Consider the following 20,216-nt stretch of genomic DNA (forward strand, 5'->3'; position numbering starts at 1 on the left):
GACACAACGCTGACAATATGTAACTTATGCAGAAAGAGTGAAACTAACAGTATATATAGTCCAGTGTTTCCCAACCTTGGCAACTTTAAGATGTGTGGACTTCAACTCCCAGAATTCCCCAGCCAGCCATGTTGGCTGGGGAATTCTGGGAGTTGAAGTCCACATATCTTAAAGTTGCCAAGGTTGGGAAACACTGATATACACAATAGAAGTTTAACTAAATTCAAACAAGAATGGTTTCCACATATAGAATACATCACGCAGCAAGACAAATTAAAAACAAAACAAAACATATACGCTATGGTTTTAAGGGGATCTAAATGTCTATAAACACTATAAATCAATTTGGGTATAGAGAAGGGGGAAGTTAGAGATTAAATACATATCTACTTTTCCCTAGCAGCTCATTTTGTTCTTTCTTTCTTTTAATATTCATCAATAACAACAAATAATAATACAGTGGAAACTTCAGTATTAAGTATTTAGTATTAAGCTCAAAGAACTACATTTTTTTTCATGTTATACAATAATTTAATGTACTTTGCAATTTTTTTTATCAATGTTACTGTTAGCATTAATTGCACACTTAAGCAACTTTATGTTCATTAACATTTTAGAAATCATATAGAATATGAGTTTTTCTCCTCTTTCAAGGTTTAATTTATCTTAATCAACACAGTGTTAACAGTTTCCTGTTCCTAGTGTATAAATGCCACTGTACACAGTTATTACCTGTATTCTATAATGTATTGTTTATATTTTATAATGGAATAAAACAATTAACTATGGGAGAAAACCAGTTTCAACTCACTTCAGTTCATTTCTCCAGTTTGTTTTTCTTTAAAGAAAAAACCCTTACCTGTTTGTTCAGCCAGAATTGCTGACAATCGATGTGGGATCTTAGCTGAAACTTTCAGACTTGTATGTAGCAAGTAATACCTAAAGGAAAACAGGATTGGAACAAAGAAGATGGTTAGAAATCAATACCTTTTCATAATGAAAGAACTTTATTAGTTTTCAACATATAGCTAAAATACAAAATAGAAAAGCTAGAAAGTAGAACTAAAGAAAAACAAAAAACAAAAAACTATTCGCTGCATTTTTCTTGGCCAGTCCCTCTCCCTCAACCCTGGGAAGAAGGCAAGGGCAAACCACTTCTGAAAATCTTGCCAAGAAAACTGCAGGGATTTGTCCAGGCTGTCACTAGGAGTCAACACTGACTCAAAGGCACAAAACAAAACAAAACAAAAATATTTTATGGTTTGCCCATTAATGGTTAAAGGTTTGCCCATTAAACAATGGAAGGAACTATGGCAGCTGTTTAATGAGGCTTGTTAAAGGCAAGTGATCATTGTCACCAGAAAAAAAAAAAAAGATCCCCATGGATCTCAGGAGGGATCTCATTCCAGAGGGCAGGTGCTCCCACCACAGAAGGCCCATTTCCTGGATTCCAATAGATGACACTATTTAATCAAAGGGATCCTGAGTGTGCCAACTCTGGCAACTCATATCTTGAATAGGGAAGTGTGGCCCCATCCAGAACTAAAGATGGGAAATCCCCAGACCTGGGGGGTGGGGGCCTGATATCCACAGCCACTCAGTCTTGGTAGGACTAGTAGGATTAAATCAAAATTGGTTTCTCCCCATCCAGACCTAGGACAGGACTTCAATGTACCATTCTTAATTATGTACATTATAATACTGAATATTTCACTTGGTTTAAAAGTCCAGAGGACCCATTTTCTAAGTTACTTTACCTCTGGGTTATCTTGAATTGTCAGGATGGAGAGGTAGATATGGCTATCATCTATGATTCAGAAATGCTATCCATGCAGATAACTCAGTGTGGTTAGTATTAGAGAATTGGTACACAAATCCTACTTCTTTGTTCTCGTCCCAGAATTTGTTTTATTTTTTTTTTTTTAAAAAGAGAATGACTGTAGCCAGTAATAAGTCAGCAGTAAGTAGTAAGTCAGAATAGCAGCTACTATACATAACATCTCTGTGGTTGATCCACAAAGTATTTACTAAATGAAAAGCCTGTGCCCTTACTGTTCATGCATATCTTGAGCTCCAAGTGTTAAAATGTCTAATGTTTGAAACAGAGAAAAGCAAAGCCAGCATTTTGCCTTGACACAGAAGAGTCTGTCATCCAGCAGGTTGCCATGAGGAGCAGGCGTGTGATCACAGCATGTCATCACCCTGGTCGGTTGTTACACTACCTGTCTTGTTGCATTTGCCAGTGACCAATTGCTCCAGAACATATGTTTTATGCTCCAGATGGGGCGGAAAATGCCTATCTCAGAGAGAAGCTGAGGCCACTAAAGAAAATACCTCCAGACCTGTGCCCAAGGAGACAAACTCTAGTTAGACCTTTTCAGATATAGAACAGATTTGGTCAATCATGTTCCCCTTCCCTTTTTTCTCCTTTCTCCTTTCTCCTCCTCTACCTCCTTCTCATCCTCTTTTCTCCTTCTCCTTCCCCTTCCATTCATTCTCCCTTCCCTTTCTCCTCCTTTCTCCTCCTTCTCCTTCTCCTTTCCCCTTCCCTTCCCATCTTCTTCCCCTCCCCTCCCCTCCTTTCTTTTCCTTTCCCCTTCCCCTTCCCCTTCCCCTCCTCCTCTTTTCTTCTTCCCCTCCCCCTTCCCCTTCTCAGAACTTTTAAAAGGTCTGATACCACTGGTATTAAAAACTTGGCTCTATTTCTCATGAAATGCCTAGGAGTGCTTAAATGTGCAAAAGCACTGCTGGAGTCCATCCAAGCTCACCTGTTGTTCATACTGAATTGTTGGCAAGTGTGCAAGGCAGGGTGATTTTCTCTCTGTCCTCCAACAGAGTAAACACTTCAGAAAGTACATTTAGTGCTATGGAGAATTACTAAGCTGACAGCCAAAGACTGAAGACTTCTGTTTACCATGTGATAGCTGTCTTCCAAAGCTCTGTGTGGCCAAGAAACCTCAGCCCATGATTTGCAGGACACTGTCCTGGGAGGAATGAGGAATTGCATCTCTCCAGGGGGAACAAGAAAAATATGGTTTCTTCCCACTCCCAATACCTCTGCAGCAGCTGATCAAGCTGGCAGTTTGATCGTATTTCAATATAAGTGATAGAACAAAATCTTACAGCACATCTGGGGGTGATAGCACAATATGGAGTGGATTTCAGCACCAAACTGCGTTCCAATTCATATCCATGTTTGAAAAGGCAAAACAGATATGTCTGTATGAAAGCACCAACCTGATCAATATTTTAGCCATAACTAACGCTTACTAATAAAACCATAGTTTTAGCATTATTCCAAATAATTATCAGAGGGTGGTGGTTGAATGTCTACTGGTGAACTATATTATAAAGGGGATGAGATAGCAGGATTGGAGGAATAAAAGGCTTTATTTTTATCCCGTTATCGAAGCTGGTGGGAGTGTCTTCTGCTTTGTCAATCCCATGTCATGCAATTTCCAGTTACTGTTCTGGAAGAAACATGAGCCTAAAAATATTCCATGGAACTAGCTTGCTGACAAGCCAAGCATCTATGCTCAGACAGTGCTGTTCCCAAGGGTGCACATTTCCTGTCCCTAGAGTCATAATTATTGTTTTTATTGTCTGGGAGCAAATATCACCTTCAGTGGTTCCATTTTAGTTCCATTAGAAACCAACATTTTGCTTGTTTGAAGGCATCATCACAAAATAGCTGAGGCCCAGCCAAATGATTACTTTATCTTACAACAAGCTATTCATTTTTGGAAGCTTTTCCTACAAAGGATGGGAAAGAAGCAATTATACTGCCAAGAAAAAAACAGCCTGTACCTTGCCACAGATTAATGGATGCATCTTTTAAATAAATAGATAGATAGATAGATAGATAGATAGATAGATAGATAGATAGATAGATAGATAGATAAGCAAGCAAGCAAGCAAGCAAGCAAGCAAGCAAGCAAGCAAGCAAGCAAAATGAATATAACTGAAGACAGAATTGACTTGCATTTAATCACCTACTGCCTATGTGGCCAACATTTTAAGTAATTAAAGTGCCAAGGTTTCCAGTCAAAAGTGTGGAACATTTACAGAAGAGAAAGATCTCCAAAAGAGAAAAAAACCAAAAACTTAACAGCGCAAAAGACCCATCAGACAGAATATTTCACTAGGTTTTATTTTAAAACCTAGAAAACTCTTCTGCTTTCTCCGAATTGCTTGAATTTTTCACCCATGTTGCCCCCTTCAGATTCATATTGACATGTCAGGGTAAAGATCAATGGAAGGTCGATAGTGCTAAGCTAAATCCTAGATAAATACAGTACAGGAGGTTCTGTTTACTAACTGCAGATAGAATGGTATCACCAAAGAGACCAAAAGAATGTCAAAACTACCAACCAGAACTAACAAAAATGTTAACAAGCCATTCACTAAAAATAAAATATGGGATCAAATTACTGATTTCTTACAAACAAGGGGGTTCCCTGTTATATAGGAACATTTTGAAAGTATGGATTATCTGTGTTCTCATTTCGTTATTTCTGAGTTATTTTTTAATCTGTTCAATCGTGTCCGATTCTCGGAGACTGCCTGAACAAGTCCCTGCAGTTTTCTTGGCAAGTTTTTCAGAAGTGGTTTGCCATTACCTCCTTCCTAGGGCTGAGAGAGAGGGACTGGCCCAGGGTCACCCAGCTGGCTTTGTGCCTGAGGTGGGACTAGAACTCACAGTCTCCTAGTTTCTAGCCTGGTGCCTTAACCACTACACCAGACTGATGCTCATCATTTCTGAGTACAGTCAACTAAATCAGACTATTTATAAATTCAGATCCAATGTTTAATTTGCAGAGTTTGAGAATCCATGTGTTTCTTTCTGGAAATATTTCTGTGTCTTCTAAATTAATATTTTTTCAATGTAGTAGCCCAGAATTTGTCAACAAATTCTCATAAAATTCCCCAGATATACTGAATGACCTCAGAACAGGGGAGAAGTGAACAAAGCTGCATATGAACTGAACAGATAAATTAGTTAATTGATCTCAGGCAGATATGGGTAATTTTATTTTTCAGCTCAGTAAAGATTGTCAGGAGCTTTAAGGAAATTTGGAAAACCTCTAGTCTCACAAGTTATAAAATGAGATTTGATGGAGTGAATTTAGATAAGGAGAAGAACCTTCACATTTGTTTCTCTTCCAAAGATTACATTGTATATGCTTGTCCTTCAGAACTCAATAAATAGCTCCATGCTTTCTGTTTAAAAGAGACAATAAATTTTCATTTTGCTTGCTCCCCATTCAGCATCCCCTACAGTTTCTCCCTGTTGATGGAATACACAAATTATTTATTGGATTTATTCCCAAACATCCTCTAAGCAGCATAGAAGGTTTTACTAGGATTTTACTATTTATTATTTGATACATTCTAGTAGACGCTCTGATTTATGTTGCTGCCCTATATTAGGAGTAAGTCTACTGAATTCAGTGTGGGTTATTTCTGGGTAGATTTATACAAGGTTGAATATTTTAAACTGTAATGGTAGCCTTGGGTTCCTCCTGCCATAGAATCATGACAAAAGCTTAGAGCATCATCCATGCCTATACCCCTATCTGATACATCATGTAACCAAGTTTTGGAGTCACCAGCAGTGTTACTTTCAGTAGCTTCCAATTCAGTGATGGCTGTTGACAAACCAGCTTACACAGGGCTGTTCAGTGCTTGGGAACTACATATGGCAGCTAACTGAAAAATGAATGAATAGAACATTTGCCACTCTGAATATATAGAATGGAGTTGATAGGTGTATTTGCCTGCTTAAGCCACACTGGGGGAAAAGGAGATGTGTAAACTCTGCCCATTACAGAGCTTCAAAATTCCATCCTGTTGGCTGAGTAGAGCTGAAGGAGATATATCAGCATGTTTGGGTGAAAAAGCTGAGAATTGGAACATAGTCTTTCCAACTTGAAAATCTGGGCTCTAACTAGCGAAGATTGGAGCAGACTTTGACTTTTACTGTACTGTGTCTTCTATTTCCAAAATGGAGGGAGACTAACAATGTCTTTTCTTTTCTTTTCTTTTCTTTTTCTTCTCATCAAGCTTTGGGACAATCTTTCATACCTCCTAACGCTGCTTCTTTACTTTGCAGGTGGCAGCATCTCAGAAGCTAAGCAAAGTTGGGCCTGGTTATTATTCAGATGAGAGACAACAGGGAATCCTAGGGCTGTAGGATAGACTGGAAAGTAAAAATGGACCATAGAAGGCCATGGCAAGCCATGTGTCACTATTGCTGAAAATGTATCTGTCCACATGTGCACCAGGAATCAAATTCAACTTGAGGGAATTGCTATCTTTCTCAAAATACTCATTTCAACCTGAAAACTCTGCCTAACATTTCATCTAAGATGGTAACAATACAGAAATGACTTGGTTCCGTTTTTTTCCCTTAGATTTTCATCATTTAGCCTGATGGAAGTTCAAATGTTCAAACAATTTTGTAAACCTTCCTCTGGCTTAAGAAAGATACTGCTTTTACATTTGACTTTTTTTTTTCTCCCTTGCATGCTTATCTACACAGATGCTTTTGCACTGCATGCTAAAGTGGCATTAAATCAGCATAAAATAAAGTAAAAAAAAATCATCATTTGGGTTTAAAGCTATCTATCTCTACCTACCTACCTACCTACCTACCTACCTACCTATCTATCTATCTATCATCTATCATCTATCTATCTATCTATCTATCTATCTATCTATCTATCTATCTATCATCTATCATCTATCATCTATCATCTATCATCTATCATCTATCATCTATCATCTATCATCTATCTGATTAAGGGTACTATATCTGGGTTTCAAAAAATCCATATGGCTACTAGATGGGAGCAAAGGTTTCCAGGTGACAACTAGATGGCAGCAAAAATACAATGAGCCCAAACTACTTGGCACCATCTTTTGGTTACCCAAAATTCTGCAGCCCAATTTTGATATCCATACATTAGACTGACTACAAAAGCAGTCATGCAATATCAAACAAGACTTTCTGGAAGAGTAAACTAAAACTGGAAGGTCACTACTATTCATGAACGTTGCATGGAGACATTGGCTCACCCTCTTTGGAAGAGATCAACATTATGGAATTTGTGCAGCTCCACAGAAAAGTTGACAGTTCCCTGGACCTCCGACATGATGTTTGTAGGTCATCACCTGAAAAAATAAGTAGCAAAGGAGAAGAAAGTTAGGGACAGTATCAATAGATGGGAAAAAGTAAAGTTTGACAGGAGTTCCCTGAAAACATATGAGGCCAAATGTGCTGGTTGTTGAACATCAGCTTATACTAAATCAGACCTGTTTCTCCAAGTCCAAAATTTGTATGCTGCCCAGAGTCACTCTCTGTGAGATGGGCTGCTATATAAATATGACACAATAAATAAATGAATGAATGAATGAATGAATGATAATGATATATAAAATGTCTGTTTGCTGGACTCTGAGTTCATCAGCAGAACTTAAAGGTAAGGTAAAGAGTGCCCTTACTCCCTGCTCTGGCTTCTAACTTTGGAGCAATGGGCCCCTTACATATGCATAAAACATGTACAGCCAACAAATATTAATCTTTTATTAGTTTGGAGTGAAATGTGTTCAAAAATAGGCAATTAATTTCAACAAAAGACCTTCAAAAATCATATGGGTTTTCAAGCATATCCAGGGAATGAATAGAGAAAAATACATATATTTGGGGAAAAAAGTGTTCATGGACATATATTATTAGAGAAAATCATTTAAATGCATAAGTATAACCAGACTGTAAGAAAGAAGCCAGAGAAAATAAAACCAAGGCCATAGCTTTACTGATAAGCAACAGGTCTGCCAATAGGTAGAAACATTATGGCTCTGTCACTGAAGAGTTCTTTTTAGTTACAAATGTTTAACATTTTCATTGTGGGTTTTCATTGTGTGTTTTTGTTGTTATCTTTTTGGCCACCATTTTTTTGGGTGTGTGTGTGTGGAAAGATGATATGTAAATCCTAATAATTGTCGCAAATGACTAGCTATCCAGGAGTCTATCCTGTCCTGTCCCAAGACTTCGGATGAAACAAGACCAGGTTTTCCTGGCCCACATCCCCAAGTCCCAGTATGCTAATTCTGCAACCTATTTAGGGTCCACTGTTGGGCTTCTAAAACCAGAAATCAGCAACGGGTCACTTTCACCTACAGGTATCCCAAAGATCCTTTTGCAGCATCTTGAAACACCCTTTGACTGTGATCACTGAAACCTGACAGCACCATTCCACCCCATTTTGTGGGGGGAAACCATAAGGAAACAACATCAATATCCATAAGAGAGTCACGTGGCAGTCAAAAAACAAAGAAACAAAACAAAGACGCCTCTCAAAGCCCAACCTTACCCGATATGTGGTACAGCTTAACCTATACTGCAGCTCTTAGCTCCCCTTTCATATGTCAAGCAATGGTCTTGGCCAACAAAAGTTGCTTACTTCTTCTCTTTGCAGCCTAGAGAGTCCCCATGTTCACCTATGCCATTCGGGAAACTCAGAGGTGCCACTGCCTGGCATGGTGGGGAGATGGACAGGAAGCATCAAGAAGACGAGGCAACCCAGAAGCTGCAGTGTGCTGGAGGGTATATGAGCTCCACTGGAACCCCTTGAAACCAGCAGTGCTATTGCCTGAAATGGCCTCCAGTGGCTCCTCTTTAGCTGCATCCTGTTGTTGCATAAAGCTCTGGCTGGGACCACAGTGGCTTGTTTGAGCAGTCCCATCAGCACCAAAATATATGTGAACTGTGTAATTTGCAGCCATCATATGGAATGGTAACCATCCAACTGGATGATTTTCAACGGGATTGGAGAAAGTTATTGATGGCTACCACAGGATGGCTGCTTACTATCTTCCTCCACAGAGATCACATACCTCAAATACAAACTTCAAAGGAGCAATGGTGGAAGAAAGAATTTGCCTTCCTGTTCATGTTTTTTTAGGATACCCAGATGCACCTGGCTGACTGCTGTGTGACCCAGTTTGCTGGACTAGATGGGGCCTTGACTTGATCCAACAGAGCTGATATTATGTTCTAATATGAACTGCTATTTGCACCTTCAAGGTGAACTGGGGGAGAAGAAAAATTCCTTTAGCAAATGTGGTAAAGTTTCTATCTCTCTTGTGACCCTTATGTGACTGATTTAGCCACTTTGAAGTGAGCTTATGAATAGCAGGTTAGGTGCCCACTAACTTAAGACTGCTGTAGTCTTTTGCTTTCCTTGGATTGGCCAAAGCTGGTCTATTCATCCAGGATCAAACAGAAGACTTTTCCATGATGTCAACTTAGAAGTTCAGCCGTCCGCCACCAATTCTAGATAGCAAGTGATGGCAGATAAACCTGACCTAGCAAACTCACTGCGTCTCTGTAAGGAAAGAGAAGTGCAAATGGGAAACCCACTGTGTCAATTTATATTCACAAAAGTACCACACAGTAAACATGGCACACCTATTTAGCAGTCTGACTGCAAGGCACTTTATCCCAGCATTGCAGCATGACTCTGGAGCAAATAAATACATTCACCCAATTGCAGCCCTAATTAACTGTTTCATTCAATCAGCTCATCACCCTAAAAGGGAAAAGTTAACAAAAATGAAGCAAAACAAAATGCTCGTGATTGAAATAATGGCTGAAAGGACAAGGGAAAAAAAAACAAAACCTGAAGACTCTGAATCACCAGTCTTCAAAACATTTTTGGCAAATACTGCCTTATGCTCAGCTTTTTCAAGAAGGCTGGGGTCTGATTGCGTAATAGAATCCCCCCTTTTGTTTTTTAATCAACCCCCTCCTCTGTTATGCTTATGAAATACTATCCTGGAGAAATTATTCTCCCTCTTTCTCATACTGTGTGCTGGTAGTTCAGAAATCAATGGAGTCGGATTCAAGACTAAAATGAGCTGACGTTGAAATAAAGAGCAATGATGACTCATAAGCTATGTTCATGTATAACAAGGTATCTGGGTGGGGGAGAGAAAAACCTAAGCTGGGATAATAATAATAATAATAATAATAATAATAATAATAATAATAATGACGACGACAACAGTAACAACAGCAAATACAACAGCAATAATAATAGTGACAACCAGCATTTGCAGAGCATTCTTCAGAAGAGAATATGCGTATATAATAACAATGTCATCCTTCAAGGTGGCCATCCATGCCTCCTTTTGTCCTTGAAAAAATGTCAAAGTTCAGAGCTCTCAAGACATTATTTCCAGAGCAGTGTCACACTGGACTCCAATGCCAGGAGAAAGGATAAAAGGAAGGCAACTTCCCCTCTATTGTCTAGTAGTTGCTCTGCAGGTTTGATTGTCCACTCTAGGGACATTTGTTCTCAAGGCTCTAGAAAGTGATGGTTTCAGAAATCAGATCTCATTGCCCTCCACAGTGTTGGAGCCCACTTCTGGTAGAGTAGCATGTGAGTCTTTTGTTGTAACTAGAGGGTCCCAGAGCAAGAGATGGTGAAGACAATCTGGTGAACTATACGTGCTCAGTGCAGGATATGGCATTTCCTTCATTCCCCATATGCACTGCCTTGATTCCCAGGGAGGATGAAAAGTGGAATTACTGCATTTTTTTAAAGTTAATGTATAGGAGTGAGGGATCTGTGGCCCTCCCCAGATAGCAATCTGCAGTTCCCACAGCACTCCAAGTCTGGCCAATTTTCTGTGACCCATTTTTTTTTCCTTTTGAAGAACCAATTAAATGGCTATGCTTAACTAAGCCATTTCCTCTTTAATTTCTCCAAGAAAACCCTTTAATTTATCCAGTCCATCTGACAAACAGGCCAAAATCATTGCCCTCATCTATCTGATGTCATAGACCTGACAGCCCCAAGTCCAACCAATATCTTTAACATTAAGTGAGGTCCTTGGACATAAGCAGATTACTGAGTCTACTGGAGTTGGGCAGCCAATAAATTTTAAATCATCATCATCATCATCATCATCATCATCATCATCATCATCATCATCTGCCTCACAGCACCCCAGACTTAACAATTGTTGATAAGAAAGACAAAGGAGTCTGGATAGGGGACATTGCAAAACCTGGAGACAGCAGAAGATAAAAGAGAGAACTGGAGAAAATCACAAAATACAAAGACCTGCAAAGAGAAGAAGAACAACTGTGGCAAAGGAAAGCAAAGAAGGCACCAATCGTAATAAGTGCCTTGGATGCCATTTCAAAACATCTGGAGCACCCCTTGAACACCATCAGCACTGACAAAATCGCCATCAGTCAATTGCAAAAGGCAGCTTTACTTGGAACAGCTTCCATCCTGCGCCGATACCTTTAACACACCATCAAACAACAACATCTGCCTACCCCAGGTCCTTGGGAAGGACTCGACAGGTGGACAAAAATGCCAAATCCAGTCTAAACATCTGGCTGACTGTGTGACCAACCATAATAACACTGTCCTGACATGAGAGAAATAGCCTTTTATTGCTAATTTGTTTTCCACCATGGCAAAAAACATCTTTTCCCACTTTTCAGGAGAAAAAAACCTTTTTTTTCCCCTGTTGATAAAAACATTTATTTATTTTATCTATCAAATTTTATCACCACCCATCTCCCCCTCAAAGGAGGGACTCTGGGCGGTTTGCAGTAAAACAGAGTTAAAATTCAAACAATTATAAATACAATAAATACCTAAAAGTAAAAATGAGATAAAATCCAGATGGCTGAGAGTTCTCTAGCAGTCCATGAGTATAACGGGCCCTTTTAAAATCATTCTGTGGTGCTAGCCATCCCCAGGAGTGGCTAGTCCCCTTCCCATTCCAGGCCTGCTGGCACAACCAGGTTTTTAATTTTTTATGGAAATCCAGGAGTGTGGGGGCCTGTCTCACCTCTGGGGGATGGATGTTCCAAAGGGCAGGAGCTACTGCAGAGAAGGCACACTTCCGAGACCCCGCCAGATGGAATTCTTTTATGGATGGGGTCCATAACATGCCCTCTCTGGTTATGACCAGGTGGGATGGGTCAAAGTGATGGGGACGAGACAGTCCCTCAGGTAGCCTGGCCCCATGCCATGTAGGGCTTTAAAGGTAATAAGCAACACCTTGAATTGGACCTGGAAGCAGAGTGGCACCCAGTGCAGCTCGCACAGGAGTGGTGTCATATGTGCTGATCTTGGGGCACTCATCACTGCCCACATGGCCACATTCTGGACCCGCTGAAGCTTCCGGATACTCTTCAAGGGTAGCCCCATGTAGAGTGTGTTACAGTAGTCTATATGGGAGACCTTTGTGATTGTTCAGATGACCCAGATTCAAGGTGCCACAAAAATTGATTGCCCACAGCAAAGAACATGGAAATTGAAAATACACAAGTAGGCAGCTCTATCCATACTTGGCCTTTGGCCGTGTAAGATTTATATGCCATTGTAAATGTCCTGAAATTGGCTTGAAAAACAACCAGCAAGCCATGAATAAATGGTAAAATCTGCTCACCTAAGTAACATCTGAAAATCTTCACATTCATGAAGATTGGAAAGTTGCTTATTGTTGGAATGTTCAAAATTATTTCGAGAAAGATGGGGAGGAATTGGTGGTGGGTGAATGTGGGAACCCTCTTCCAGCGGAGCAGCAGGAGAGGGAGGCTCTGTGTGTTTGTCTGTTTGAATGTGTTCTGTGTGTTTTGCAGTGTGGGGGGAGGTGATGGCCAGGTACTCTGTTGGTGTGGAGAGCTGGTGAAGCTAAAGTGCCTCTAGGTGCTTGGCTTCCCCTCCCAGGGATGGCTGAGGAAGACCCTGGGAGGCTCGGATCAGAAAATTGGGTGCCTGGAGGCTGTGAAAGTCTGGATGAGGGACATAAGGCTTCAGCTCAACCCTGGCAAGACTGAGTGGCTTTGGGTTTTGGGGCCTGCTGGTTCTAGGACTATGCCATCTTTGGTGCTGGATGGGGATGCGCTGCCTCAAACTGACCCTGTGCGCAGTCTGGGGGTCCTCCTAGATTCACGATTGCTGCTCAAACAGCAGGTGGCAGTCATGGCCAGGAGGGCCTTTCACAGCTTCAGGTGTGTGCCAGTTGTGCCCATTCCTGGATCTGCTCACAGTCGCTCATGCCCTAGTCACCTCCAGATTGGACTACTGTAATGTGCTCTACATGGGGCCGCCCTTGAAGAGTATCCAGAAGCTTCAGCTGATGCAGAATGTAGCGGCCCAGGCAGTTATGCATGCTCCTAGGACATCACATGTTACACCTCTGCTCCGTAAGCTGCATTGGGTGCCAGTTTGTTTCTGGGTCCAATTCAAGATGCAGGTTTTAAACTTTAAAGCCCTTCATGGCATGGGATCAGGTTATCTGAGGGACCACCTGCCCTCAATTACATCAGCCCACACCATTAGATCTGGCAGAGAGGGCATGTTGTGAATACCAGGGAGTTACTGTACATTTGGTGGGTCCCAAGTGGCGAGACTTCTCTGCCAAGGTGCCCACCTTATGGAACATTCTCTCCCCTCCTCCCAACATTGGGTTAGGTCCATCCCTTTTGATCTTCTGGAAGTCCCTCAAGACCTGGTTACGTCACCAGGCCTGGGGGTCCAAGGGAACTGGAAATACTGTATGTCCAGATGGCTCCACTATTGAAGTGGGTGTACTCATTCCCTCTCTGCCTAGGGTTTGTATATAAGTTGGTTTTAATTAATCTCTATTTTTTATTGTTGGCTTTTTATATTTTTAATTGCTTGCTTTTATATATGTACTAGGGATGCAGTGGCGCTGCGGGTTAAACCGCTGAGCTGCCGTTCGGAAGGTCGGCGGTTCTAAACCACGCGGCGGGGTGAGCTCCCGTTGCTCGTCCCAGCTCCTGCTCACCTAGCAGTTCGAAAACATGCCAATGTGAGTAGATCAATAGGTACCGCTTCGGCGGGAAGGTAACGGCGTTCCGAGCCGTCATGCTGGCCACATGACCCGGAAGTGTCTATGACAACGCCGGCTCCAAGGCTTAGAAACGGAGATGAGCACCACCCCCTAGAGTCGGACACGACTGGACTTTATGTCAAGGGAAACCTTTACCTTTATCTTTACCTTTTATATATGTACTATATTGTTTTTCTTTGATTATTGTACACTGCCCAGAGTCACTTCTCATGAGATAGGCAACTATATAAATTTGATATAAACAAACAAACAAACAAACTCAAGAGAGGGGGGAAAAAATGGTTCTACAGCATTCGACTTCCCTCTTCCCCTTCCTCCGTTCTGCAGCTTTGTCTGCCTCTTTACAACAGGTCACAAAACACTTTCTGGCATTTCATCAACTGTGCCATCTGTTTTGCGGAAGAGAAATGATGCCAGTGCTTGGATAAGACGAAAATGAAATTACTTTAGCTGGACAGATCCCAACTACTAAGACAAGGAAGTGCTTTGATTCAGTATACCAAGGATTTTATTCGCATAATGCAATCGTGAGGAAGGTAGGGTAGGGACCTCCCTCTCTCCCTCTCCCTCTCTTCTCAAGTCCTGCTCTGCTGCCTCATTGTGGCAGGGTGTGTGTGTTTGTGGTGCACCAAGAGTAGAACTTATGATGTCAGGTCACCCACAGCGTGAAAGACATCCCAACTGCCCAGCTAAATCAGCCTGTATCAGACAGTGGCAATACAGGAAACTTATGGAGGTGGATTATGACAACGACAAAAGCATCATGTCATACTGCATGGGAAAGGGCAATGGTAAACCACTCCTGAACCACCCCAAGAAAACCACGATGCAAAGACAATATAAAGTGATGGATGATACAGTTCGAGATGATGGGCCCCTCAGTTTGAATGGCACTCAACACGCTACTGAGGAAAAGCTGAGGATCTAATGGTGTTAATAATTAAAGCTCGATTAAAGCCTTCAGGATGTCTAGTTGCTGATATTGTTGTGTTGTTTATTCATTCAATCGCTTCCAACTCTTCGTGACTTCGTGGACCAGCCCACGCCAGAGCTTCCTGTTGGTCGTCAACACCCCCAGCTCCCCCAGGGATGAGTACATCACCTCTAGAATATCATCCATCCATCTTGCCCTTGGTCAGCCCCTCTTCCTTTTGCCCTCCATTCTCCCTAGCATCAGCATCTTCTCCAGGGTGTCCTGTCTTCTCATTGTGTGGCCAAAGTATTTCAGTTTTGCCTTTAATATCATTCCCTCAAGTGAGCAGTCTGGCTTTATTTCCTGGAAGATGGACTGGTTTGATCTTCTTGCAGTCCAAGGCACTCTCAGGATTTCCTGATATTGCTGATATTGCCATACAGGAAAAGAAAATCTGAAGTTGCAAAGACTTTTACAGTGGGAATATGGAACCTAAGAAGCATGAACATGGGAAAGATCAATACAGTGAAATATGACATGAATCAGGTACACTTTGACACCTTAGACATCAGTGAACTGAAGCGGACAGGAATTGGACACTTTCAGTTGAGGATCACACTATTTACTACTGAGGACATGAAAAACAAAGAAGGAACAATGTTGCTGTCATAGTCAGGAAGGATATAGTAAGGGCAGTACTTTGGTACAATGGAGTCAGTAACTGAATAATATTGCTTAGACTTTGCAGAGAATCTTTTAATATGACTGTTATCCAAGTTTATGCTCCAGCCACTGATGCAGAAGAGGAGGTTGATGGGCTAAATGGTCAAGCTCAATCTGAAATTAACAGAACATGGAAGCAAGATGTGCTGCTTGTAGAATGCCAAAGTTGGAAATAAAAAGGAGGAAAACGTAGTTGGACTATATGAGCTAGGAAACTGAAATGATGCAGGAGAATGACATGTTAGTTTCTGCCAATACATTGATTCCTTCATTGCTAACACATTTTTCAAACAACCAAAACAACACCTACATACATGGACATCACCAGATTGAGTATGCAGAAATCAAATTGACTTTTTTATTGGCACAAGTGGAAGAGCTCAATTATAAAGCAACAAAAGTGCAGTGGCTGTACTGTGTGTTTTAATGGATGTAATTACCTCTGCAGTTTTATATATTTTATGATGGTTTTTAAATATGCTTTTTATAGTGTTTTTGCTTGTTTTTTAAATTATTGTATTGTGGGTTTTTTTTCCTGTTTTTATATTTGTCTCTGTTGGTAAGCTGCTCAGAGTGAAATATTGGTAGAAGATCAGTACACTTTTAAAATTGGAGGAGAAAACATCAATACCGTACACTGTGCTGATGATACTATTCTGATAGCTGAAAATGCAAATAAACTGCAAGGTCTAGTAATTACAGTCAAGGAGTACAGTGAAAAAATGGGACTGTGATTAAATATAAAGAAGATGAAACTAATGAAAGCAGGTACAGGAAACAGCTTTAGAATTTATAATGAAGACACTGAAGTGGAGGATATTTCTGTTTCTCACAATCAACTATCAATAGTAAAGGAACCAGTAGTCAAGAAATGCACCACAGAGTAAGCACTTGGTAGGGTATTAAGTGGAAAATATATGGAAGGTATATTCAGATGGACATAGATATATGTCCATATCTATAAAGATCAGAATTGTGGAGGAAACAGTTTTCCATGTAATGCTGTATGGAAGCAAAAGTTGGGATTTGAAGAAGCAGGATAGGAAGAATATTGACACTTTTGAATGGGGGCGTTGGAGAAGACAGCTAGGAATACCATGGATAACCAGTAAATCAGATAAATAAATCATAGAACAAATCAATGCAGAGTTCTCACTTGAGATACAAATGACTAGCCTCAAATTATCATATTTTGGACACATTATGTGAAGACCTAGTTCTACAGTAGAGGGTAAGTGGAAGGAAATCTTGGAGAAGATCTACCTGTGTAGCTGCTGAGAGTTGACACTGACTTGATGGCACATAACTTATCACAATCAATTAAAATACCTAGGGCAGTTGTCAGAACAAGACAAAAGAACTATTCCAGACTGACATGCAACCCAAACTTTATTATGGATAGCAAACGAGATAGCTAATATGACCTCCCAAAGAAATAATCTCCATCACTAGAAAGGAATAGTTGAACCTGTTTCAACTGCTCATCATCCTTAGCTTTCTATGTGATATGACATTTAACAGAGCTTCTGATGACAACTGCAAATTATTTATAGGCATCTATGGGAGATTGCCAGTTAGATACTTCAAACGCCATTAATTTGATTTCCAGGGAAACTGGAAGAAAGAATGGTTGATTCCAAAACCTTGCTATACTACCTACAAAATTCACACTCAGTTAGGGCTACCAGAAAATGAATGGAATTGTCTCTGTGTCTTTGCTGCTATCTAGTGATCATTAGGATTAGTACAGTCCAAATCTGATAGCCATACAACAGATATCAATGTGGTTACCATGTCTGCCTCAGCTGTAGTTTCTGAATATTTCTCAAGGTGGTTACTATATCCCATTTCAATTGAATTTAAACTGGAACATTGACATCAAATTGACATTCCATAAATGTACCCGATGCATTCATGGTAACAGTTTTTCCCAACTTAGTATTGGAATCCTACTAAAATACTCATAGGAAGCATTTGTAATGTCTGTCATACAGTCAGCCAGTTCTTCTCTGGCATTCTCTGGCAACGTTTCACCAGGACTGGTGAGCCATACAGGTCTCCTTCTCTACATCCTCAGCCTCGTGAAAATGAAAGTCATCCATCCGAGCTGGAGTGCTGGTGGCCACAATCACCTTGGTGTTCTAGACTCAATGTTTTTGGTAGTGGAATGCAACAGAATGTACCTAGTGGAGTCAAAAATTATCTGTCTTGACCCACAACATCCTGAAATTCTATTTTACAAAATTGTAAAAAAAAACATGGAAGGAGATTATATCGCATCTATCTTTCTATCTATCTATCTATCATCTATCTATCTATCTATCTTTCTATCTTTCTATCTATCTATCTATCATCTATCATCTATCATCTATCATCTATCTATCTATCTATCTATCTATCTTTCTATCTTTCTATCTTTCTATCTTTCTATCATCTATCTATCTATCTATCTATCTATCATCTATCATCTATCATCTATCATCTATCTATCTATCTATCTATCTATCTATCTTTCTATCTTTCTATCTTTCTATCATCTATCTATCTATCTATCTATCTATCATCTATCATCTATCATCTATCTATCTATCTATCTATCTATCTATCATCTATCTATCTTTCTATCTTTCTATCTTTCTATCTTTCTATCTTTCTATCTTTCTATCTTTCTATCTTTCTATCTTTCTATCTATCATCTATCTATCTATCTATCTATCTATCATCTATCTATCTATCATCTATCTACCTTTGGCAGAGCAGAAATGATCCCAAATTAACTTGAATAAACCATAATATTGAACAGCACAGTAACACCCCTGGGCTACAAGTACACATGAAATGTTTTTCTAGTTGTAAGCAATCAAAGTGTTTTATGCTCTAAATCGGTAGACTGAAGAAAACAACATTTACCTGGAACCATGGAAAAGATACATCTTAAAGCCAGGGGGAAAATCCTGTATCTTATCATCAAGGGGACACTTTCTGCAGTACAATACTTTGGGGGCACAAATTGTTCATTCAAGCTTTTTCAGATGATGTAGTTCAGGAGGATCTGGTCAAGCAGAGTATGGTAACAGGAATAAGAAGAAACAGCAGAGTGTAGCATTCAATAGAAGGGAGAAAATCTATGTTCTGAAAAATCTCACCCTTTAAGATATTTCTAGATGTGTGTTTGACAACCAGTTTGGTGTAGTGGCTAGAAAGCAAGAAGCTATGAACTCTGCTCCTTCCTTGGGCATGAAAGTTGGTGAGGTGTCTTTGATCCAGTCACTCCCTCTTAGCCCTAGGAAGAAGGCAAGGGCAAATCATTTCTGAAAAATGTTGCCAAGAAAATTGCATGGACTAGTCCAGGCAGTCACCAAGAGTCAAGACTGACTCAAAGAGACAACAACTACAACAACAACAATGTGTTTGTCCATGTGTATTGTTAGAATCATTCTTAAAGTAATTTGTGTGTGTGGATCTTACTTTCTATCTGTGCATAGATATGATATTATTATAGATTTAGACACCCAAAAACATACTGTTCTTTTAAAGCTGAGGGAGACCTCAGCTAAAGAAGATCATTAGGTAGCACTGAGCTAGTTACTTGCTCCCAGCCCAGCCTATAGCACAGGGTTATTAGAAGGGACAAAATGAAGGACGGAGTTATGTATACCACTCCCTCCTGAAAGAAAAGTAGGGTATCAGTCTATTGAATAATACTGTCTGCTTCCAAGCAAACACACACACACTCACAGGGACCTATTTAGACAGTCCTGTCCCCATCTAGCAGAAATGCAGAGATTCTACTATCCCTCATACGCCACCATGGGAATCTTGATAGCTATCCCACCCCCTAGTTCATAGCAGCTCAGGTAGGAGACTTGGGGGTTGACTGAAAGGCTTTTCCAGAGGGTCTTAAGAGTATCCAAAGATGTTCGCCACCATGACTGCATTCATGCAACACTGAAGTACCCCATGTTGATTTGCATCCACATTTAAAGAACTGCATTAACATTAGAGTTTGCATTTTATATTTAACTATAAAGCAGAGCAGCTAGTTGGGTTGCTTAGTCTGTTAAACCATCTGCAAAATCTCCCGAGGTTAAAACTAACCAAGCTTAAACATCTGGTTACATATTTTTAATTGACTTGATTAAATGGATTGTATGAACATAGTGAAGCAGTTTGGTATAGTGATTAAAGGTCCTGGATCAGAAGTAAGGAGACCTGAGTTCTTGTCCTACCTTAGACACAAAATCTAGTTGGGTAACCTCAGGCTGGTTATTATCTCTTTGTGCTAGACTGGGAGGTCAAAATCCAGCCTGGAAAAATGTACTGGCAAACTAATTCTGAAAATATTGCCAGGAAAAAGTGCATGGGGCTGTCTGTGTAACTACGGGGAGTCAAGATTGACTCAAAGGACCATAATAACATAACACAAACATGATCCGTGGGGTGGCAGGTGACTTTATGGGCAGCCTGGCATATTCCAGTAAATAACAAATTATATCCTAAATCCATTTTCATATCTACATATTTCACATTACAAGCAGGCCACACACCAAATAAAACAAGGAACGGAAGAAGAAATATTCTTATTTTCACACATTTTGGAGTACTAGATCAGAAAAAGAGCCAAACAACAGCCCAGTTAGAAAACAGCAAGCTTCTGAGATGTCTGATT

The 20,216-nt window shown here is 40.2% G+C and overlaps 1 protein-coding gene across 1 annotated transcript in view; it reads right to left on the reverse strand.

The window, feature by feature from the left end:
- FAM135B (family with sequence similarity 135 member B) overlaps window positions 1-20,216 on the reverse strand; it is a 135,435-nt gene that overhangs the window by 65,260 nt on the left and 49,959 nt on the right. Inside the window, exons 2-3 of the mRNA XM_063300278.1 lie at window positions 7,078-7,173; window positions 860-939 (exon numbers count right to left, since the gene is read on the reverse strand). Of these exons, the coding sequence (XP_063156348.1) occupies window positions 860-939; window positions 7,078-7,154 (157 nt within the window). The 5' untranslated portion in view covers window positions 7,155-7,173. The remainder of the gene's footprint in view (window positions 1-859; window positions 940-7,077; window positions 7,174-20,216) is intronic.

This window comes from Candoia aspera, chromosome 3 (assembly GCF_035149785.1).
Source record: "Candoia aspera isolate rCanAsp1 chromosome 3, rCanAsp1.hap2, whole genome shotgun sequence".
Classification (NCBI taxonomy): domain Eukaryota; kingdom Metazoa; phylum Chordata; class Lepidosauria; order Squamata; family Boidae; genus Candoia; species Candoia aspera.